The sequence below is a fragment of the Oncorhynchus kisutch genome, linkage group LG4 (assembly GCF_002021735.2).
Source record: "Oncorhynchus kisutch isolate 150728-3 linkage group LG4, Okis_V2, whole genome shotgun sequence".
Classification (NCBI taxonomy): Eukaryota; Metazoa; Chordata; class Actinopteri; order Salmoniformes; family Salmonidae; genus Oncorhynchus; species Oncorhynchus kisutch.
Window position 1 is genome coordinate 44162695 of NC_034177.2, and position 24945 is coordinate 44187639.

Genomic DNA, 24945 nt, shown 5'->3' on the forward strand with positions numbered 1-24945 from the left:
TGAGGAAAGAGTACGTCAGCCAGGCCCATCTTTTTAAAGAAACCATTTACCATTTACTTAAATTTCTAGTTGAGTTCTGGTCACAAGATATTCCAGAAAATTGTGGTAAACAGCGCCACACTTAGGCAGAAAACAGAATGTTCTATTCTCAGTCAGGCCCATTTTTTTCTCCAAAGAAAGCACAATATAATCTCTATTTGACCAAAATAAGTAGTTTTGTTGTGATCACAAGAAAATTATAAAATTAAAGTAAAGAGAGCCACAGTCAGGCAGACAAATCTGAATGTTCTATCATAAAGTGAGAACAATTAGTTTCCCTGGTAGATATGGCTGCTTATTACAAATACTACAAACAGTAAATTAATAGATTACATTCACTGCTATAAATCTGTCTCCAACATCTGCTGAGCACAAACTTGAAAGTTGTGAAAATTCTGTGCAACTTCTGGCACGTGTTTACTGTGAACACTGAGGCTGTACCCGCTTTAAGTTCGTTTTAACACACTGGCTATTTGATCATAATGTAGACCTACCAGAGTGGCCTACCATCAAAAACAATGGATAAAATCCATCCCATAACATTTTAACATGGAAAAATATGTTATATTGTTCAGCCTACAGTAGCAGCCTATGTGTGGTGTTCAATGTAGGCCTACATTTCAAATCAAATCGTTATTGGTCACATACACATATTTGGCAGATGTTATTGGGGTGTAGCGAAATGCTTGTGTTCCTAATTCCAACAGCGCAGTAGTATCTAACAATTCACACAAATCTAAAAGTAAAAGAATGGAATTAAATATATAAATAGCATCCACCACCCTCTGAAGAGCCATGCAGTTGCAGCGGTGCAGTACCAGCCCGAAAGCCCAACAGAATGCTCTCAATTTTGCATCTGTAAAAGTTTGTGAGGGTCTTAGGGACAAAGACAAATTTATTTAGCCTCGAGGTTAAAACCACACTGTCTGTGTTTGGACCATTTCAGATTGTCAGTGATGTGTACACTGAGTAACTTGAAGCTTTCCACCTTCTCCACTGCAGTCCAGTTGATGTGGATAGAGGTGTGCTCCCTCTGCTGTTTCCTGAAGTCCACGATCAGCTCCTTCGTTTTGTTGATGTTGAGGGAGAGGTTATTTTCCTGGCACCACTCCACCAAGGCCCTCATCTCCTCCCTATATTCTGTCTTGTTGTTGTTAATCAAGCCTACTACTGTTGTGTCGTCCGCAAACTGGAGGCGTGTGTGGCTCCGCAGTCATGGGTGAACAGGGAGTACAGGAGGGGGCTGAGCACAAACCCTTGTGGAGCCCCTGTGTTGAGGATCAGCGAAGTAGAGGTGTTGTTGTCTACCTTGGTTAAATGTGGTGGTTAGCGTTTCCAGTTTTGCACGAATGCTGCCACCTAGCTACAGTTTCTGGTTTGGATAGGTTTTAATAGTCACAATGGGAACAGCATCCCTTATACACTTCCTGATTAATTCAGTCACAGTGTCCGTGTACATGTCAATGTTATTCTCAGAGGCTACCCAGAACATATCCCAGTCCGGGTGATCAAAACAATCTTGAAGCATAGATTCGGATTGGTCAGACCAGCGTTGAATAGACCTTAGCATGGGTACTTCCGGTTTGAGTTTCTGCCTATAGAAAGGGAGAAGTTAAATGGAGTCGTGATCTGATTTGCCAAAGGGAGGGCCTTGTAGGCATCCTGGAATGGGACATAGCAGTGGTTGAGCGTTTTCCAGCGGTGGTACTACAGTCAAATATGTTGATATAACTTTGGTCGTGTTTTCCTCAAATTTGCTTTGTTAAAATTCCCAGCTACAATAAATGCGGCCTCAGGATACAGTTGAAGTTTAAATGTATTTGGCTAAGGTATCTGTAAACTCAGTTTAACAATTCCTGACATTTAATCCTTGTAAAAATTACCTGTCTTAGGTCAGTTAGGATCACCACTTTATTTTAAGAATGTGAAATGTCAGAATAATAGTAAAGAAAATGATTTATTTCAGCTTTTATTTCTTTCATCACATTCCCAGTGGGTCAGATGTTTACATACACTCAATTAGTATTTGGTAGCGTTGCCTTTAAATTGTTTGACTTGGGTCAAACATTTCAGGTAGCCTTCTACAAGCTTCCCACAATAAGTTGGGTGAATTTTGGCCCATTCCTCCTGACAAAGATGGTGTAACTGAGTCAGGTTTGTAGGCCTCCTTGTTCGCACACGCTTTTTCAGTTCTGCCCACAAATTTTCTATAGGGTTGAGATCAGGGCTTTGTGATGGCCACTCCAATACCTTGCCTTTGTTGTCCTTAAGCCATTTTACCGCAACATTGGAAGTATGCTTGGGTTCATTGTCCATTTGGAAGACCCATTTGCAACCAAGCTTTAACTTCCTGACTGATGTATTGAGATGTTGCTTCAATATATCTACATCATTTTCCTCCCTCATGCAGCCATCTATTTTCTGAAGTGCACCAGTCCCTCCTGCAGCAAAGCACTCCCACAACATGATGCTGCCACCCCCGTGCTTCACGGTTTGGGATGGTGTTCTTCAGCTTGCAAGCGTTCCCCTTTTTTCTCCAAACATAACGATGGTCATTATGGCCAAACTGTTCCATTTTTGTTTCATCAGACCAGATAATTTCTCCAGAAAGTACAATCTTTGTCCCCATGTGCAGTTTCAAACTGTAGTCTGGCTTTTTTAATGGAGGTTTTGGAGCAGTCAATCAAATGTATTTATAAAGCCCTTCTTACATCAGCTGATGTCACAAAGTGCTGTACATAAATCATTTGGTTTTAAATATACTTGGTATCAAAAGTAAACGTAATTGCTACAATATTTTTAAGTATCAATTATTTAAAATTCCTTATATTAAGCTAACCAGACAGCACCATAAAAAAACGGATACCCAGGTGCACATTCCAACAGGCATCATTTACAAACGAAGCGTTTGTGTTTAGTGAGTCCGCCAGATCAGAGGTAGTAGAGATGACCACGGATGTTCTCTTGATGTGTGTGAATTGGACCATTTTCCTGTCCTACTAAGCATTTAAAATGTAATGGCTACTTTAGGGTGTCAGGGAAAGATAAAGTACTTTCCACCACTGGATATCAAACACTTGCACTGTGTGACATGAATCGAGCAAATACTGTCAACGATGTTAAAATTCAGGCAAATAATAATCTCTCCAAGAAAAAACTAAAATATCCAAGGACACCATCGCGGACACAGCAGAAAATGACCACGAGGACCAAAAATATCTAGTAAATGTCACATCCATTAACCTTCAGAACATTTACAATGTTCATTCAACATATTTAATTGATAAGGCGATGTAAAAGTTCGTAATTGTTAATATAAGCATAACATTATCAACACAACAAGTTGAACTTGAGAGCCATCGGTTATTGCAATCTCGTTTTTATTAACTTTAAAAGGTCAAAGTAACAATTTCCTGTCTGAAGAAGACCAAAAAAACCGTAGCATCATCAACAATCACACTCAACTCATCGAAAGGACAAGACCGGTGATTACCAGACCTATAGCTGATTGCCTGTATGAAAAAAAAAACAGCTGTTTAAAAGTCACCTGAGCGAATAGGCCTACCTCCTAGCACCACCTAGTGGCTCTTTCCAGACATATGCTTTCCTCCATTTTGATGAACATTTCAGGTGTTAGCCAACCTCCTGCAGAACTCATTATTTTGTATTGAAACGCTGTTATCCATCGTAAATTGGGCATCAAACTGTAAGTGCTTTATTACTATTTTCTCATGAGCAGTTTCTGTTTAAAAAAAGAAGAAGCGAGCATTCGGGTTGTATCGTTTTGTCCGTAGGTTTCCTTATGCAGGGGGAAAATTGAGAACGTCAATTACTTTTCTCTCATGTCAAAAAAAAGTCCTGCATGTGGTCCGTACCTGCACAAAAAAACGAACTTGTGGGGGACATATTTTAACACGAGGTAAGCAGAAAGGAACATACTTTTTTTGCTCTTTATTTTCAGTTTTAGTAAATACTTTCGTACCTGCATTGTTGGTTAAGGGCTTGTAAGTAACGTTAAGCAGTTCACTGTAAGGGTTACACCTGTTGTATTCGGCGCATGTGACATAACATTTGATTTGACATCGTTGAGAAATTGCATGGGTCACCAGACCCAGGTGTGGAAATTGTGTACTTATACATTGCATGAATGTTCATAAAAAAAAAATTCCGACTGTATATGGACCAAACATTCGACAAAATTGAAAATTAACTTCCGGCAACGTTGGTGTGTAAATACAAGCATTGCTAAAAGCAGCCAGCATACGCATTTCTGCAACAGTGATAATTTATTTCCCACAAGTGATGCCCCATTCCAAATGTAAAAATGGTCATTTTTTGATTACCATGTGCGTTATGTAGACGTCATTCTGGCGATGCATTCATTGCGGTTGAACGTTTGCTACGTTCCCGAACGGTTTGTACTGAACGACACATTTCCCCCAAAACGCTTCTGTTTGGGTGTAACTTGCAGCAATTAGTGACGTTTTTAAATGACAGCGGTGCACTTTTAAATCAAACCCAACCCCTCCCCGTTTTTCAGCTGATCTTTAGCAGGTTCCCGTTTAATTGAACGTTCCACTACTTTTTTTCGTGCTGAACCCAGCCTTGATGTTAAAGCTCCCCACCTCTCGCGTTCATTTGCACGTGACGTTCAAAACAGATCTTCAGATCGGTGCTTGACTAACCGCCCTTCAAGGAAGTCATGTGAGCCAGGAAATATGGCTACATGAGAAAGTCTATTAGGACCGATCGCTGCATATTATCAATAGGTATCTTTGCGACGATCATCTTGCCACGCTCCGTCGTGACAGGTTATCCCAGGCTTCGAAGTCTGCTATTCCCAGGTTTGGTATCGGGGGTTGTTTTCTGTAAGTGATTTGCGTCGTTATTGGAATAGTTTAGGGCGAGTTTATGAAACAACGTTCCCCTTATCATTAACCGAACTGTCAAGTTCCCAGCTAAAGCCTCTGAAAATGAACACCGAGAAAGACTTCTCGCCTTTGACCCCAAATATTGTCAGAGCACTCAACGACAAACTGTACGAGAAGAGGAAGGTTGCTGCTCTAGAGATTGAAAAGTGAGTCGTTCTTGCACATCATTCTGGTGAAAGTATTTAGTTTCGTGTTTGTAGGGGTTAATATATAGCCTTCCAAAATGACTACTCGTCTGTCTCATGCCTGTGCATGACTGGCAGCGTTTGTAAGAGTCAGCTAGTGGGAATGGTTTGTACGGTAATGTGACCATCACTTCACACACTCCATATAATTTCAAGTAAGCTGGGTTTGACATGGTAAGCAATCTCCTGAGAAACCATGTGAAATGTGACCCACTGCCTTCAAATTATCATTTGAAATGTTCTGTATTTTGAAAGTTGAGGCCTTTAAGTGAAATTAAATTAGGAAGCCTGCTTTCTTTCAGGCACATGATACTGACTTGTTCTTGTATTTCTATTCTTGGGACATGTAAGATGCATCATGTGACACTAAAGTTAAAATGGGAAAGGATTATAGAGCATTAGGTGGTCCTGCCACAGGCCCCTGATTGGGTTATGTTGCTGCATTGTATGATAAGTTGATGGCTGGAGACAGACTGTGGGCAGGCTTTGTTCTAGCCAAGTAATAACACTCTTGATTAAACTCATCAATGCCTTTTTATGATTAAGCCAAGTTGATCAGTGGAGGCTAATGTGTTGGTCCAAAGGCTGCATTGCACACCATGTGTATCCCCAAGAAAATCAGAGTAGTGTTCAATCGTGTGTCTTATCTTGCTAGACATTTGTTTATTTTATGTTCATGAACATAATCTTTCTCTGTTGCCTTAATCCACAGACTGGTGAGGGAGTTTGTGGCTCAGAACAACTCTACCCAGATTAGACATGTTATCCAGATACTGGCCTCAGAGTTCGCCCTGTCCCAGCACCCTCACAGCCGCAAAGGAGGCCTCATCGGCCTGGCAGCATGCTCCATTGCCCTGGGAAAGGTAAAGCCTCTGGGCACCCATACACAGATCTGTAATACATTGTACATTACGCAGGGTTGTTTTGTGGTTTGTTGTTTCATGCTTGTTTTTTTAATGCCTTTGTTAACCCCATTCCAGCAAGTTACGTTTGTAAGCGTGTCAACATGTCATGTAAATGCATCTACTTAATATACATGTTTGACAAGTCTGCATTTAAGTAATAAAAAAAAAAAGTTGAGATTGCATCCCTAACGTTTGGTGTGTCTTGCAGGACTCCGGGCTGTACCTGAAGGAGCTTATCGAGCCCGTACTCACCTGCTTTAATGATTCAGACAGCAGACTGCGGTACTATGCCTGTGAGGCGCTCTACAACATAGTAAAAGTGGCCAGGGGAGCTGTGTTACCCCACTTCAACGTGCTCTTCGACGGCCTCAGCAAGGTAACCAGAGTCTTAATTCTCAGAAGACATGTCTTTAGGCTACCTCTGATGTTGTGTGCTCTCTCCTCCAGCTTGCTGCAGATCCTGACCCCAATGTGAAGAGTGGCTCTGAACTCCTTGACAGACTATTGAAGGTGAGATTCCAGTAAAAACCCAGGAAATGTCTCAACATGAAGTTTAATGTCAGTTTAGAAGGGGCTTTGGCTAGATTGATTGATTTATATTTATTTTACCTTTATTTAACAAGGTAGGCAAGTTGAGAACAAGTTCTCATTTACAATTGCGACCTGGACAAGATAAAGAAAAGCAGTTCGACAGATACAACGACACAGAGTTACACATGGAGTAAAACAAACATACAGTCAATAATACAGTATAAACAAGTCTATATACAATGTGAGCAAATTAGGTGAGAAGGGAGGTAAAGGCAAAAAAGGCCATGGTGGCAAAGTAAATACAATATAGCAAGTAAAACACTGGAATGGTAGTTTTGCAATGGAAGAATGTGCAAAGTAGAAATAAAAATAATGGGGTGCAAAGGAGCTAAATAAATAAAATACAGTTGGGAAAGAGGTAGTTGTTTGGGCTAAATTATAGGTGGGCTATGTACAGGTGCAGTAATCTGTGAGCTGCTCTGACAGTTGGTGCTTAAAGCTAGTGAGGAAGATAAGTGTTTCCAGTTTCAGAGATTTTTGTAGTTCGTTCCAGTCATTGGCAGCAGAGAACTGGAAGGAGAGGCGGCCAAAGAAAGAATTGGTTTTGGGGGTGACTAGAGAGATATACCTGCTGGAACGCGTGCTACAGGTCGGAGATGCTATCGTGACCAGCGAGCTGAGATAAGGGGGGACTTTACCTAGCAGGGTCTTGTAGATGACATGGAGCCAGTGGGTTTGGCGACGAGTATGAAGCGAGGGCCAGCCAACGAGAGCGTACAGGTCGCAATGGTGGGTAGTATATGGGGCTTTGGTGACAAAACGGATTGCACTGTGATAGACTGCATCCAATTTGTTGAGTAGGGTATTGGAGGCTATTTTGTAAATGACATCGCCAAAGTCGAGGATTGGTAGGATGGTCAGTTTTACAAGGGTATGTTTGGCAGCATGAGTGAAGGATGCTTTGTTGCGAAATAGGAAGCCAATTCTAGATTTAACTTTGGATTGGAGATGTTTGATATGGGTCTGGAAGGAGAGTTTACAGTCTAACCAGACACCTAAGTATTTGTAGTTGTCCACGTATTCTAAGTCAGAGCCGTCCAGAGTAGTGATGTTGGACAGGCGGGTAGGTGCAGGTAGCGATCGGTTGAAGAGCATGCATTTAGTTTTACTTGTATTTAAGAGCAATTGGAGGCCACGGAAGAGAGTTGTATGGCATTGAAGCTTGCCTGGAGGGTTGTTAACAGTGTCCAAAGAAGGGCCGGAAGTATACAGAATGGTGTCGTCTGCGTAGAGGTGGATCAGAGACTCACCAGCAGCAAGAGCGACCTCATTGATGTATACAGTGAAGAGAGTCGGTCCAATAATTGAACCCTGTGGCACCCCCATAGAGACTGCCAGAGGTCCGGACAGCAGACCCTCCGATTTGACACACTGAACTCTATCAGAGAAGTAGTTGGTGAACCAAGCGAGGCAATCATTTGAGAAACCAAGGCTGTAGATGAGGTGGTTAATGATTGGTTAATAGCTGAAGTGACACAGTTATACATGAACAGCAGCTAAGGTAAGAGATGAGTTCGGTCATGAACCCTCAAAACAATGACCCATCTCTGCTTTCATCAGGACATTGTGACGGAGAGTAACAAGTTTGACCTGGTGGCGTTTGTCCCCCTGCTGCGTGAGAGAATCTACTCCAATAACCAGTATGCCCGTCAATTCATCATATCCTGGGTGAGTACAACCGATTGCCATGTCACATTAAAACTTATGTCATTGATGAGCAGAATACTTTTACAGCAATATCATTATTCATCACTCTTTATGAATTAATATCCATTCTTTAATAGCCATTTAAAGGTTGTTAAATTATTTTTTTTGGCTATCCTATAGCCCACCTAAAAGTGTGTTATGAAAAATGTTATACACTGGTAGTTGTATTAATAGCAGCTGAGGTTGTTATTCTGGTTCTCCCTTGCTACAGATATTAGTTCTGGAATCTGTTCCGGACATCAACCTCCTGGACTACTTGCCAGAAATCCTTGATGGACTCTTCCAGATCTTAGGGGACAGCAGCAAAGAGATTCGGAGGACGTAAGAACCCTTTATTCCTCTTTACTCTTCGCACGTCCAAACCCGCTGTTCTCCCCTCAGTCTGCTGTACTCTAGGAAGGAAACTGTGACTGTTTCTTGTCTTTCAGGTGTGAAGTTGTCTTGGGCGAGTTCCTGAAGGAGATCAAGAAGACTCCCTCTAGTGTCAAGTTTGCAGAGATGGCCAACATCCTGGTCATCCATTGCCAGGTTTCTGATGAGTCCAAACTCAGTAAGTTTCACATTGGGATCATCCATTAAATCTTTTAGTTAAACTGGTAAAGTGGAATTTCAGGAAAAGGTCATTAGATTGATCTGTAAGCAACTGTTTAACACTACAACTGCTGGGCCTGGAGGGACTCTCCTTCAAGTTAATGAGCAGTCATTCTGACAGTATAATAAATAGATTTCATATATGCTATCACAAAAACATTATTTGGGTGTTTTTATGAAGTTCTTAAGTATTATTAAAATACGATTTGTATTTCAGATAACACAATAGCATATACATTTGTTTCTGTAGGCTGTATGTCAACCACAAATTCAAGTGTTTAATCACTTTTATTTGTGGATTGCCTTTGTTACAACCATGAAACAGATATATGTGTTGGAACACGGTAACAGCTTCTTTTTATAACAATAAAATAGCCCAGCCACAAAGGCACACTGTCAGCAAGACAGGCGGTCAAGTGATGACAACATCAGTAGCCTAACTAGGGGTGTGAACTTTTAAACGTTAAAATGAAGTTGGGATCCTTAATGTTAAGAAAAATCCCTAACCCGAAAAACTATTTTAGTCCCCCCCCCCACACATTAAAATCACAGTTCAGTTATCACAAAATAATATTTTCTGTGTTATAGGCTATAAAGGCCTGGGGAATTTGTGTAATTCAAATAAAACCAGAGGAAGAGTTTTGCAAGGCATGCACATGATTACCAAAACATATGAGCATGGTTCTGCCCCTCTCCCTAACTGGCCTGCCTGCTCTGTCTTCGCTAATGACTCAAGTGTGTCTTCGGTCTGTTGCATGTAGAATATCCTAGCCTATTCATGGCACGGATGTCTTCGGGCCAGTCTTTGCGAGCATGGCGTAGCCTACTCTTTGTTTTTGCCAAATATTAAATTACAGCAGGCTACCGGTAGCCTGTATCGATAATGCTTTTCAGACATAATGTAATGTGGCCCCTTGAAAGTGCAACCGCATGTTTTTCTGTTAGTGTAGGCTATACTAGGTTGTTAAAAAAATGCAGAAACACAATCTTATCTGGTTATATGAACTGACATTTTAATTGTCTGTAAAGGAATGCTGTTTTCACAACGGGAATAAAATCGATCATTAGGCAACCAGAACTGTCAATCAAACAATCGGGAGCTATTGTGTGCAGCCTGCCTGCCTGAGCATTGACCATTCTACTTAAAAAAGTACTTTAAAGTTTAAATATCGTGACTTACTAAGACATTTAGTATAAATAAAACACATCTAGCTACCATAAAACAACAAAGCAGCACATCAATTAGCAATGTTTATTGTTAGGGGGAAAAAAATACAGAACATTTTATGCCGGAGCAGAATTATACTGTCTGAAAAGGTACAGACCTGATGTGGTCCTTTTTTTGTCTGAAAAGTTATCAATTGTCTCTATTGACATGTTACTGTAGCTGTGTTCTATGTCTGTAAAGGGTTGCGGTAGATTACTTAATTGCCCTCCCCAAGCGGTAATGCTTATGTAATTGGACCATTATTCTGCATTGTAAATTGACAGGGAATTTTATAATTATTTCTTAGTGTTTTAATGGAAAACCGATAAACCGCACCATAGATGGTAGTTGGGCTTAGTGTGTAAGAGGAACCCAGCATTGAGCTTTCATCACACTATAACCATCACAGGGTTAGTGTGACTCATTAGCCAATGAGGAAATGAGAATGATCTGCTCTAATGCTGCAATGACATCTGATATTAATGGCAGGGATCGCTTGCATTGCTTTGACTATCTTCTCTTTTTAAATTGACTGTTTAATTTATGTTTTTCTTATCCATTATACAAAATTATGACTTAGTCACATTTATCCCTAACAGAATGAAGGTTGAATGCTCAGGAATGATTTGAAATTCACCTGAAAGTTTAACAAGTTATCACAGAACCATTTCCAAGTTCTATCTTATCAAAGTCCCCACCCGACCCCAAAATGACTCTTTCTGTCCTTCTAGCCAATGACCTAATCCAGTTGACAGCCATGACGTGGATGAGGGAGTTTATCCAGCTGGCAGGGAGGGTGGTCCTGCCCTACTCCTCTGGCATCCTGACTGCTGTCCTGCCCTGCCTGTCCTACGACGACCGCAAAAAGAGTATCCTTCATCATAAGCTTAGTATAGAAACATCATGGTGTCAGATGGAATGTATAACTTGATGCGTTAGCAAAGAATGGTAACTATTAGGCCTTTATCACAGATCAACGTGGTTGTGTATTGTACTGTATGATGGGAGTAGCACGAGCAAGTGCTTATAAAATCTAGTCACCAGATGGCGCCATTGCTCTTTCGGGAGGTTTGTCCTTCACCGATCCTGTCCAGGCACCAAAGAAGCTGCCAGTGCCTGTAACCACAGCCTGATGAAGCTGGTGACCCCTGAAGATGATGAGGATGAAGAAGAAACTGGAAGCGGTGACAGCCAACCCAGAGAAGACAGCCCGCCAAAGACCGAGGGGGACACTAACGGTAAGTTACCACTTGATGCTTAGTTTTAAGTTGTCCAAATTGGCCTATATGACAAGGATGGTTGTTAATTCCAAGGTGAACAGGGAGGAGTCCTGTTATTGTTTACAGCACTTTGCTGTGATTCAATTCGAAAAAGGGGATTATTTTTTTATACCTTAGGTCTGGGCCAGTGTCAAAATGTTGACCTTTTTCCTCTTCTGATCACCCTGCTCATTGTCAATTTTGTAGTCGTTGTTCTAGTATTGAAAAAGTACTGAAGTTTCAAATACCGTGAAACAGTAGTAAAAAAAAAGAAGCAGTATTCACACAGAAATTGAGCCTGTGTTGATTGGTGCTGTTTTTTTTCTTCCTGCGTGGTTGAGCCACCCCCTGCTGTTTTAATAGCAGGGGGTGGCGCTCGGGGTTGTAAGTGAGAAAATTCCCTCACCCATCTCCACACAATACGCCATAATGTTAATGCTATTTTTTTTAGAAATTTTTGCTAATTAAATACAGATCTCATTTACTTACACACCCCTGAGTCCATACATGTTAGAATTAACTTTGGCAGCGATTACAGTTTATTTTATTTTCTCTTAAGTGCTTTGCACACCTGGATTGTACAATATTAGCACATTAATTCTTTTTTTGAGATTCTTCAAGCTCTGGATTGTTGATCATTGCTAGACAGCCATTTTCAAGTCTTCCCATAGATTTTCAAGACAATTTAAGTAATAACTTTAACTAGGCCTTTCATGAGCATTCAGTGTCATCTTGATAAGTATCTCCAGTGTATATTTGGCCTTGTGTTTTAGGTTATTGTCCTGCTGAAAGGTACATTTGTCTCCCAGTGTCTGTTAAGTAGACTGAACAAGGTTTTCCAGGATTGTGCTTAGTGCTTTTTTTGTTTACCCTAAAATGACAAGCAATGACAAGCATACACAAAACATGATGCAGCCACCACACGCTTGAAAATATGAAGAGTGGTACTTGGTGATATGTTTGGGACAAATCCAACAAAACACAACACTTTGTATTCAAAATATAATGTTAATTTCTTTGCCACTTTCTTTGCAGTTTGACTTTATTGCCTTATTGCAAACAGGATGCATGTTTTGGAATATTATTTTGTACAGGCTTCCTTTTCCCTTTGTCATTTTAGGTTAGTATTGTGTTGAGCCATCCTCAGTTTTCTATCACAGCCATTAAATTCTGTTTTATAGTCACCATTGGCCTCAGTGAAATCCCTGTGCGGTTTCCTTCCTCTCTGGCGACTGAATTGGGAAGTATGCCTGCATCGTTGTTGTGAATGCGTGTATTGATACACCGTCCAAAGTGTAATAATTTCACCATGCTCAAAGGGATATTCAATGTCTGTTTTTATTATATATTTATTTTTTCTCCAATTTACCAGAAGGTGCCCTTTGCGAGTAATTGAAAAACCTCCCTGGTCTTTGGTTGAATCTGTTTTGAAATTCACTGCTTGACTGATATGTGAATTGATTGCCCCTCATCTATCTTCAGAGTTCGTTCTGTTAGGTGACCTAAACTGGGATATGCTTAACACCCCGGCAGTCCTACAATCTAAGCTAGATGCCCACAATCTCACACAAATCATCAAGGAACCCACCAGGTACAACCCTAAATCTGTAACCATGGGCACCCTCAGATATCATCCTGAGCAACTTGCCCTCTAAATACACCTCTGCTGTCTTCAAACAGGATCTCAGCGATCACTGCCTCATTGCCTGCATCTGCTATGGGTCCGCGGTCAAACGACTACCCCTCATCACTGTCAAACGCTCCCTTAAACACTTCTGCGAGCAGGCCTTTCTAATCGACCAGGCCCGGGTATCCTGGAAGGATATTGACCTCACCCCGTCAGTCGAGGATGCCTGGTCGTTCTTTAAAAGTAATTTCCTCACCATCTTAAGTAAGCATGCCCTTTTCAAAAAATGTAGAACTAATAACAGCTATAGCCCTTGGTTCACTCCAGACCTGACTGCCCTTGACCAGCACAAAAACATCCTGTGGCAGACTGCAATAGCATCGAATAGCCCCCGCAACATGCAACTGTTCAGAGAAGTCAGGAACCAATACACGCAGTCAGTCAGGAAAGCCAAGGCTAGCTTTTTCAAGCAGACATTTGCATCCTGTAGCTCTAACTCCAAAAAAGTTTTGGGACACTAAAGTCCATGGAGAACAAGAGCACTCCCCCACCTGCCCACTGCACTGAGGTTAGGTAACATGGTCACCACAGATTGAACATTTCAATAAGCATTTCTCTACTGCTGGCCATGCTTTCCTCCTGGCTACCCCAACCAAGGCCAACAGAAAAGACAGTAATGTGCAGCCGTCTTTATCGACCTGGCCTAGACTTTCGACTCTGTCAATCACCACATCCTCATCGGCAGACTCAATAGCCTTGGTTTCTCAAATGACTGCCTCGCCTGGTTCACCAACTAGTTCTCTAGCTTACAAGGTTAAATAAAGGTGAAATAAAAAAGGACCGTCAAGATAATTGTATGTGTGTGGTACAGAGATGAGGTAGTCATGTGCCTTACCATAACAAAGGGGTTGAATACTTATTGACCTATTTAAAAATTTTTTTAAAAAAATTAAAAAAAGGATATATATTTAAAAAATAATAACACTTTGACATTGGTTATTGTGTGTAGGCCAGTGAAAAAAATAATAATTTAGTTTTAAATTGGGAGTGGCTAATCCGTGCCCGGATATTTTAGTTCTGAGGCTCCGTATCCGTGAGTGTGAAAACTGTCGCGGTATCTCGTGGGAATTTAGGACGTCAGTCAACATGCCGACTCCGGATTAGATGCAGCTAGTTAGATCAGAGTTAACAGCCAAAACGATGATATCCGCAATGTCGCTAAGTAAAAAAACAACCAAAACAGCAATAGCCACTGCAATGTCAAAACATGATTTTGGTACTGAGTTCAGTACCATTTGCATGATTTTGTGGACCCATGACTGATGTATCATCATTTGCTAGCAAGCCAGCATTAGCTAGCAAGCTCTTGTCCAGTACTATCCCATGTGCATTTCTATGTATGCCTGACTCTCATGCATACTGTCACATATCCTGCCCTATTTATCTGGGTACATTGTTTATTTGGTGTCTTTACATACATACCAATATCTGTCTTTCTGTATTTATTTGCCCAATTTTGTTTATGGTTCAAAGTGTTTTCTGTAAAGATTGGAGCTAATCACATTGACATACACCCAATAATAGCCACATCTGTGACCTTATCAAATGGATCCTTGCTTGTAGCTGTACTACAGAGCTATGCTATCGAAATTGTGCCTCTTTTTAGCCCGATAAGAACTGTATTTGACATAAATCACTGACAGCATTTGGAGTGAATATAGCTTTAGAAATATGTAATATTTCACAATTGTTCCTTGAATGCCTTTTCTTCAATGTTTGGTTTATACAGTATTATCGGAAGGCAGAAGCTCTAAAAAAGGTATTTTTGCATTGGCTGGGAAACGAACCCGGGCCACCCGGCCCCTGTACAGCAGGCAAGAGTTGTACCACTGAACCACCCATGCTTAGATGGGGATAGGGTGTATCCTGCTCTTTTGAATGAGGCCGAGAGCCACGTCACTAAGGGGTTGGCCGGAGAGGGAAGGAGGGTGATGAGTCATTCTTCTCCTAATGCGCTCTGAGCCGTACCTTCCCCCGCCTGCACATGTTGGTCTGCACCCTCGCCTGCCAGCTATGATGAGTGAGGGTAAGTGGTACATGAAGAATGTGCCATGAGCAGCCATCAGCCAGGTTATCACGTTAGGCTACTGGTAACTAACCCCTCTCCCTGACCAATAGCAGCTCAACAGCAGGAGTATTTAAGGTACTCATAAAGTCAGTGAGACTCCAGGGGTCTGTTCTCAATGTACCTTTGTTATACATGCTCATTCAGTCGGAGTCTCTGTGCTGAGAAAGTCCTCCGTCCTGCTTTGAGACACGCTCAGTCACTTGTTTGCTGTGCTCCTCCCCTTCACTCTGGTTGGTGGCCACTCTCCGGCTGGATTATTCTGTGGAATGCAGTTCCTTTTTAAGCCATAAGCAGGGAAGTTCTAGCATGTAAAGCATTGGTGGTTCAGTGGTAGAATTCTCGCCTGCCACGCGGGAGGCCCGGGTTCGATTCCCGGCCAATGCATGCATTTCCTTTTGCGCTGGTAGTGGATTTGTATAAATGGGTTACACAGTTGTCATTGCTATGAATTGTACCATGAACATATTCAATTAAAGTTACAATGCATTTCCCCACAGAATTGTCTATTTTTAGCTTGTCCTCTGATGGTTTTCCAGTGCACAATATTTATAGGCTACAGTAAATACATTGCTGTCGATCATTCAATGCGATCACTGGCAACAATCAATGTATAATTTACATGTAGTGGTGCACCCAGTATTAACATTGGCTATTATTTAGCTTGAAAGGGTTTTTTGGTGGCTCTGACTCTAAACAACCTCTGATTTCAGATATGCTCAACGCGTCACAGGAGTCTGTGGGTTTCAGCAACATCTGCTTCTTCACTCCCACAAGGTATGTGCTAAGTGATTTTGAATTGTGCAGTTAGTAATTAGCAGAGGTGTGGACTCGTCACATGACTTGGACTCTAGTCTGACTCAAGGTCACAAATTTGACTTCAGGCTCAGCTTGATAAATAAAATGGCTTGACTTGGAGCAGGCAACATTTTCACAAAAACCAGAAAAGCATTCAAATAAAATAATTTACCTTTGAAGAACTTCAGATGTTTTCAATGAGGAGACTCAGTTAGATAGCAAATGTTCAGTTTTTCCAAAAATATTATTTGTTTAGGACAAATCGCTCTGTTTTGTTCATCACGTTTAGCTACGAAAAAAACCTGTATCCAGGAGTGTAATTATCCCCGCAGCTCATTAGCATAACACACCGTTAATTATTCATGAAAATCGCAAATGAAATGAAATTAATTTGCTAGCTCTCAAGCTTAGCCTTTTGTTAACAACACTGTCATCTCAGATTTTCAAAATATGCTTCTCAACCATAGCAAAACAAGCATTTGTGTAACAGCTAGCGTAGCTAGCGTAGCATTTAGCGTTAGCATCAGCAGGCAACATTTTCACAAAAACCAGAAAAGCATTCAAATAAATCATTTACCTTTGAAGAACTTCAGATGTTTTCAATGAGGAGACTCTCAGTAAATGCTCAGTTTTTCCTGAAAGATTATTTGTTTAGGAGAAATCGCTCCGTTTGGTGCCTCACGTTTGGCTACCAAAAAACCCCCAAATTAACTCCATAATATCGACTGAAACATGGTAAACGTTGTTTAGAATCAATCCTCAAGGTGTTTTCACATATCTCTTCGATATATCGTTCGTGAAAGCCTCCTCTCTCCTCTCAATCACTGGATGACTGCGTGCAGCTTGTAGATTACGCACCAATTTAGACAAAGGACACCGGGCGGACCCCTGGTAAATGTAGTCTCTTTATGGCCAATCTTCTAATGATATGCCTATAAATACGTCACAATGCTGCAGACACCTTGGAGAAACGACAGAAAGGGTAGGCTCATTCCTGGTGCATTCACAGCCATATAAGGAGACAATGGAAAACAGAGCCTCAAATTCTGCTCATTTCCTGTTTGAAGTTTCATCTTGGTTTCGCCTGTAGCATGAGTTCTGTGGCACTCACAGATAATATCTTTGCAGTTTTGGAAACGTCAGTGTTTTCTTTCCAAAGCTGTCAATTATATGCATAGTCTAGCATCTTTTCGTGACAAAATATTGCGCTTAAAACGGGCACGTTTTTTTAATCCATAAATTAAAAGAGCGCCCCCTATATCCAAGAAGTTAACTGCTAGGCTATCTGCCAAGGTGGAATTCTATTACACACGGGCTCCTACGCTCCTCTGATGTGTCAGGGCTTGCAGAAGATAATGGATTACAAAGGGATACCCAGCCGTGAGATGCCCAGTGACTCAGAACTCCAAAATGAGCTAACTGTCTTTTTATACTCGCTTCAAGGAAAACAGTCCTGCATGAAAGTCCCTGTTCTGATGACTGTGATCTCTCTCCGTTCCCGATGTGAGTAAAGCTTTTAAACAGGGTAACACTTGCAAGTCCGCCGGGCCAGACGGAATACCAGGGCTCGTTCTCAGAGCATGCGTAGACCAGCTGGCAAGTGTCTTCACGGACATTTTCAATCTTATTTATTTATTTAACTATTCAAGTCAGTTAAGAACAAATTCTTAATTACAATGACGGCCTACCCCGGCCAAATCCGAATGACGCTGGGCCAATTGTGCTCCACCCTATGGGACTACCAATCATGGCCGGATGTGAAATAGCCTGGAATTGAACCAGGGACTGTAGTGACGCCTCTTGCACTGAGATGCATTGCCTTAGACAGCTGTGGCACTCGGGAGCAAATGACTATTGCCCTGTAGCACTTACATCTGTAATTCTAAAGTGCTTTGAAAGGCTGGTCATCATACACACACCATCATCCCAGACACCCTGGACCTGCTCTAATTTGCATACTGCCTCAACAGGTCCACAGATGATTCAATCTAAATTTTTCCTCAAAAAACACAAAGCAACCATACTCTTGGCTCCTTTAAAAACCTACTGTAAAATATTGTGTGCTATAGCATGGAAAATAAATAACTGACTCTGGATGGCAACATAATGTTGGTCCAACATTCAGGCTTTTCCCCTAAAGGTAAATCCGCTTCGTGTTCTGTTTCCTTGCCATGGTACTAATGAGTATCACGATACTGGTCCCGGTCCTAATGTTCATAGACTATAGCTCAGATTTCAACTTGATACTTCCCTCCAAATTCTAATGCCTAGTCACTTTACCCTGGCTTTATGTACATATCTACCTCAAATACCTTGTACCCCTGCGTGTGTGTGTAAACGTCCCTTTTTCAGGACCCTGTCTTTCAAAGAACTTCAGATCTTCATTGTAAAGGGTTTAAACACTGTTTCCCATGCTTGTTCAATGAACCATAAACAATTAATGAACATGCACCTGTGGAACAGTCGTGAAGACACTAACAGCTTAGACGGTAGGCAATTAAGGTCACAGTTATGAAAACTTAGGACACTAAAGAGGCCTTTCAACTGACTCTGAAAAACACCAAAAGAAAGATGCCCTGCTCGTCTGCGTGAACGTGCCTTAGGCATGCTGCAAGGAGACATGAGGACTGCAGATGTGGCCAGGGCAATAAATTGCAATGTCCATACTGTAAGACAGCGCTACAGGGAGACAGGACGGACAGCTGATCGTCCTCAGTGGCAGACCACGTGTAACAACACCTGCACGGGATTGGTACATCCAAACATTACACCTGCGGGACAGGTACAGGATGGCAACAACAACTGCCCAAGTTACACCAGGAATACACAATCCCTCCATCAGTGCTCAGGCTGTCCGCAATAGGCTGAGAGAGGCTGAACTGAGGGCTTGTAGGCCTGTTGTAAGGTTGGTCCTCAGACATCACCGGCAACAACGTCACCTATGGGCACAAACCCACCATCGCTGGACCAGACAGGACTGGGAAAAAGTGCTCTTCACTGATGAGTTGCGGTTTTGTCTCACCAGGGGTGATCTTCGGATTTGCGTTTATCGTCAAAGGAATGAGCGTTACACTAAGGCCTGTACTCTTGAGCGGGATCGATTTGGAGGTGGAGGGTCCGTCACGGTCTAGGGTGGTGTGTCACAGCATCATCGGACTGAGTTTGTCATTGCAGGCAATCGCAACGCTGTGCGTTACAGGAAAGACCTAATCCTCCCTCATGTGGTACCCTTCCTGCAGGCTCATCCTGATATGACCCTCCAGCATGACAATGCCACCAGCCATACTGCTCGTTCTGTGCGTGATTTCCTGCAAGACAGGAATGTCATTGTTCTGCCATGGCCAGCGAAGAGCCCGGCTCTCAATCCCATTGAGCACGTCTGGGACCTGTTGGATCGGAGGGTGAGGACTAGGGCCATTCCCCCCAGAAACGTCCGGGAACTTGCAGGTGCATTGGTGTAAGAGTGGGGTAACATCTCACAGCAAGAACTGGCAAATCTGGTGCAGTCCATAAGGAGGAGATGCAGTGCTTAATGCAGCTGGTGGCCACCAGATAGTTCAGTTTGTCTCAGTTGTTGAATTTTCTGTTCATACAAATATTTACACATGTTAAGTTTGCTGAAAATAAACGCAGTTGACCGTGAGAGGACGTTATCTTTTTTTGCTGAGTTTATATATACACGCACATTACCATTCAAAAGTTTGGGGTCACTTAGAAATGCCTTTGTTTTTCAAAGAAAAGCACTTAAAATATCAAATTGATCAAATATAGTTTAGACATTGTTAATGTTGTAAATGAGTATTGTAGCTGGAAACATCTGATAAAAGAAAAATGGAATATCTACATAGCCGTACAGAGGCAGGTTTATCATTTTAAAAGGCTAATTGGTCATTAGAAAACCCTTTTGCAATTATGTTAGCACAGCTGAAAACTGTTGTGCTGATTTTAAGAAGCAATAAAACTTATTTTCGACTAGTTGAGTATCTGTAACATCAGCATTTGTCAGTTTGATTACAGGCTCAAAATGTCCAGAAACAAAGCACTTTCTTCTGAAACTCGTCAGTCTATTCATGTTCTGAGAAATGAAGGCTATCCCATGCGAGAAATTGTCAAACTGAAGATCTCGTACATTGCTGTGTACTACTCCACAGAACAGTGCAAACTGGCCCTAATCAGAATAGAACGAGGAGTGGGAGGCCCCGGTGCACAACTGAGCAAGAGGACAAGTACATTAGTGTCTAGTTTGAGAAACAGACACCTCACAATTCCCCAACTGGCAGCTTCATTAAATAGTACCCGCAAAACACTAGTCTCAACGTCAACATTGAAGAGGTGACCCCGGGATGCTCGAATTCTAGGCAGAAGCATGTGACATAACATTTTATTTGATCGGGTTTCTGATATAAGCCTACGGTATGGTACTAATTTGTCTCAAGCATGCCTGTGCTTCAGAATCCAAAAATAATCAGCTACATTTTGAGAAGTGATTGTGTGCGCATATGGGGGGGGGGGTCGCAAGCTTTGAACCACTGCTTTTTTGGGGGGGGTCGCGGGTCAAAGTTAGAGAACCACTGAGCTAGCGAGCAGAGTGCTGATTTGCTCTACAGCAATTGGATCGGGTACAGAGCCAACGTCAAATTGTAGGGAGAGTTGATTTCCTGTAAATATCCAGCTATAAAACATTTTGGTAATCAAAAAATTACCCCATTGCTGGTATGTTTGCAAAGTAAAGAGTTATCAGGCAACAATTACTAGCAGAGGCTTAGCTACTGGTCTTTTGGTATGTTGAAATTGAGAATTCACTTATGAAGCTGACATTTAGAATTAGTTAAAATGTAATTATTACAATCTATGTGTTATAGACAGTATTAAAGTTCTGTCTGGTAGCCTCAAATAAAGATTGGTAGTTGAACTAGTCATAGCATGTATAGATAAAAAAAATGTTTACTTGACTTGCTGTTAGAATGCACGACTTGCACTTGACTCGAGACTCGGCTTGTTCTACTTGGAACTCGACTGGAGACTCGCACCTTGAGACTTGCTTGTGACTGGAATAATAGTGACTTAGTCCCACCTCTGGTAGTTACACATTTGATCAGTTTCATCAATTTATAGACTGCCCTCTGCAGCTGTATTAGTTGTAAATTGTGAGATTTTATTTAACAACATGTATTTGTATTTCAAATGTACATCTTCCCTGTGGGCATCCCAATATTCACTGGCAGCATGTTCAGAATAAATGCAGATGTCCTAGAAAATAAAATATATCCATATTGGTCTTAATAGTAATATATGCCATTTAGCAGACACTTTAATCTGAAGTGATTTAGTCATGCATTCATACATTTTACGTATTGGTGGCCATGGCAACCGGCTGGAATGATTTCCCTTTGCTCGGTGTGCCCACACTTAGCCTGCATTTAGCATTCATATGTGATTAACCACAAGTTAGCCTTCTCTTCCCTATGAGACCTCGTAAGAAGTTCCAAAGACCCTTGTTCTGCTCCACTGTGTCCACGGTGACACATCGCCCTGGCCTGAAGAGTACCACAGTCCACCTCCAACTATCCAAGTACTTAGACAACCCTTAGAATGTAGTCTATAAAAACCGTTAGGATGTATCCCATACAACCCATCACATATTCAGTCAGGTTCATAATTATTGGCACCCTTGATAAAGATGAGTCAAAATGCTGTACAAAATAAATTATACAAATACTGAGCTATATTGTATGCTTAAAAAAATGTGGGACATTATTAAGTCAGATGACATGAGCTTTTTGACCACGTACACCAGTGGTGGGTTTGGTGTTGAAAAACAGTAGCATATGTGACTTAAAGAAACTAGGCGTATGTCACAGGAGAGGTATCAATGCGTTTTTTGGCAAATGCCTTCTGGAACGTGAACTTTCATTAACTTTTCATGTAACATGCTTCTGTCTAACATTAGCTGATCAGTATGTGTAGATAAACCATTCTAATGATGCTTTTTTTAAAGATAACACGAAGAACTGTAAAAGTGTCACAAATCTCCACTTTCTGGAGGACCGAGTTTTGAAATCAGTGGAAGGCCCAGTGGAAGCAGAGTATGATATGTAAGGAGATGTTGAAAATTCTGACGTTTGATTGAAAATATGCGGATGGAGAACACCCAAAAGGCTGTTGTATAAAAACACTGGATTACATCTTCAAACTAAGTGCAACCATGGCTTCCTTGACAGAAGGAGAAGCGTTCATCCATGTATACAGTGAAGAGTCCAGCTAGCAAGCATATTGAAGTTAATGCGTACTGTTAGCTAGCTAATGTTAGCTGGCTGGCTCGCTAACATTACGTGTATGATCTGTGTAGTAATATTGTTCGTATCTCAGAAAGCCATTACTAGTTATAGCCCAATGTTAGCTAGCTAACATTGAACCTAATTGCTTAGCTTCACCTACCAGCAGATTAATGCATGGTAGTAACATGAGTTGGGATAATGGGTAATTGTTTAGCTAGCTAGCGAAGACTCCACTACACAAGTAACCATTTCACTGTACCATTTACACCTTCTGTATCCTGTGCATGTGACACATTTATATTTGATTTGATATAGTGTGTGTTTACCAGAGACTGTAATGTGAAGAACATGACTTGCACCAAATTCAAATTAGGATATAATATTAGGCCAACGAGACAGTGTCCAAGTTCTAAAATACTGCGGTAGAATGCCCTGCTTTTCTGTAATTAGTGCGCCACTAACTTCTAAATAATGATCTTGTTGGGAGTTTATTTTCCTCTAATGAATACAAATTAGCGTCTACATTTCTTGCCGATTTGGGGTTTTAGGCTTGGTTTCTGTATAAGCACTTTGACATATGCTGATGTATAAGGGTTTTATAAATAGATGTGATTTGAGCTAAGGTTAAGATATTGTCAGCTATGATATGGTCATTATTTGAACTGGCTAGCCAGTTAACTTAATGAACCAAAACATTGTTTAGGAAGTTTCTTTTAGTTACCTGGTTTGCTAGATTGACATATACAAAAATCATTTTTAAATGGATGGGTTTATTGGTGTTAAAATACACCAGTTATACTATTTTGGACCACCAGGCTGCTGTTGTCATGCAGCCTGTTTTTGTGTTTTATACTTTTTCATTACGACAACGAAAAGTTTGCTCTCGGGTGATGATAGTTTGTTCATGATTTCACTGTGACAATTGTGTACAGACATGTCGATAGACCTAGTATAAACCAACCTTTTAATCTTTGGTTGTTTAGTACACTACCATACTCAATCTGTTAGCACATGTCCTCACCTGACTCCTTAAAGAGATGGGTGGAGCTAGGGCTGTTGCGGTCAAATTGTCAGCCAGTGATTGTGAAGCAAATAACTGTCGGTCTCACGGTAATTGACCGTTAATTAACATAAATGGGTTCCACACATGCAAGCTGCTGATGCGGGCTTTTGCAACATCTACATTTTTAAGTCCAAAGTGGAATAAATCAATTTAGTTGCCTGTACACTTTATTTTAGGAAGGTCTTTCCTATGAAACATGAAGTGCCATTATTTAATATTATGACTTTATTGTAAGAATATAATACAAATTTTCCGAGCTAGTATGCACATGTAGCCGTTATTGCATCCGCTTAAAAAGTGATAATTTAAAACCGGTTATATTTATGATTGAGTAAAAAAAAAGGCATACTTTGTTGCAGTGTAAGTGCCTGTTTCGATTTAAAATGGCCAATTATCAGCTGGGAAGTCTAAACACCACCAGCATTTATATACATTTTTTATTTCTTTAACCTTTAACTATTCAAGTCAGTTACGAACAAATTCTTATTTACAATGACTGCCAAACCTGGACCATGCTGGGCCAATTGTGCACCGCCCTATGGGACTCTCATTCACGGCCGGGTGTGATGCAGCCTGGATTCGAAGCAGGGACTGTAGTGATGCCTCTTGCACTGAGATGCAGTGCCTTAGACCGCTGCGCCACTTGGGAGCCCAAAATTTAAGCTTACACACACTTTTTGTTCATGGTCTTCTATTTTTTACTGAAGGCAACAAAAAGCAGCATGGTGACAAATGGTGCCCGTAGGCTTCTTAGGCTTTCAAATAGGAATTTTCATAGATATTTTTTGGTTTAAAAGGGGGTTGGTTATTAAGTTCATGTAAACTAATTAAGAATAATAACACAGTAATACATGTAAAGCCAAAGCACATGTGAGGAATAAAAAAATAAAAAATAAATTAGAATTGGGAGGGTGCTAGAGGATTAAATCATGGTGACAATTTTGCCCCATCTTTTTTTAAATGTATTACTACTTGTTAAACCAAATATCTTTGTCTGAGCATTTATGTAGTAATAAAATGACAAGTCTTTTTTCATCTTTCTCAAGGGTGCCAATAATTATGGACCTGACTGTATTTATTATTGTATTATAACCCTTAGATTAGTGGTGTACTCCATTCAACCTCTAAAAATGTGGTGTCCTACTCCATACAATGCTTAGATTACAGCAAAGCCCTGAGTACAACCTTTAGTGACGTACTGCTCCTTGCAACCCTTATTATGCATGAAACACATTGTGAATCTCACTGCAGATAGGTACTTATCACAGTGGGAGGCTTTCCTTCTCTTGCTTGAACAAAAGCTCGACCTGCTGCATGATGAACCTGCCGTTTCTACTTGTAGAATCGCAATGCTAGTCAGTAGCCAACAACTTTACTTTGAGCCACTCAATCCTACCAGTTTGTCTGAGCTATTGGATTACTTACAGTGAAGCCTTGTTTTTAACTAGACCTGACATCTCTGTTTTGCATGGAGACGATATGTCATGCTTGTGCCATGCCTCATGACTGGTGCCATGTATTTGCAAAATCTTCAAGCTATTGTGATTTGTCTGCGCTTGTGAGGCTGGTTGGACGTGCTGCCAAATTCTCTAAAACTGACGGAGGCTGCTTATGGTAGAGAAATATAAACATTATAATT

The 24945-nt window shown here is 41.1% G+C and overlaps 1 protein-coding gene and 1 non-coding gene across 5 annotated transcripts in view; both read left to right on the forward strand.

Moving 5' to 3' along the window:
• The first annotated feature begins 3609 nt into the window (after positions 1–3609).
• vac14 (vac14 homolog (S. cerevisiae)) overlaps positions 3610–24945 on the forward strand; it is a 29756-nt gene continuing 8420 nt past the window's right edge. Inside the window, exons 1-12 of one of the 4 annotated variants that reach the window (XM_031823023.1) lie at positions 3617–3745; positions 3834–3958; positions 5868–6018; positions 6269–6436; positions 6508–6570; positions 8212–8319; positions 8570–8679; positions 8787–8908; positions 10888–11025; positions 11251–11394; positions 15881–15944; positions 17409–17468. In XM_031823023.1, coding sequence (XP_031678883.1) covers positions 3882–3958; positions 5868–6018; positions 6269–6436; positions 6508–6570; positions 8212–8319; positions 8570–8679; positions 8787–8908; positions 10888–11025; positions 11251–11394; positions 15881–15944; positions 17409–17468 — 1205 coding nt within the window. In that variant the 5' untranslated portion in view covers positions 3617–3745; positions 3834–3881. Of the gene's footprint in view, positions 3746–3833; positions 3959–4710; positions 5117–5867; positions 6019–6268; positions 6437–6507; positions 6571–8211; positions 8320–8569; positions 8680–8786; positions 8909–10887; positions 11026–11250; positions 11395–15880; positions 15945–17408; positions 17469–24945 lie in introns of those variants that run through there. The other 3 variants (XM_031823025.1, XM_031823022.1, XM_031823024.1) reach the window with 3 other exon arrangements.
• Positions 15484–15554, forward strand: trnag-gcc (transfer RNA glycine (anticodon GCC)). The gene has a single exon. It is a non-coding gene; the product is annotated as a tRNA-Gly (tRNA).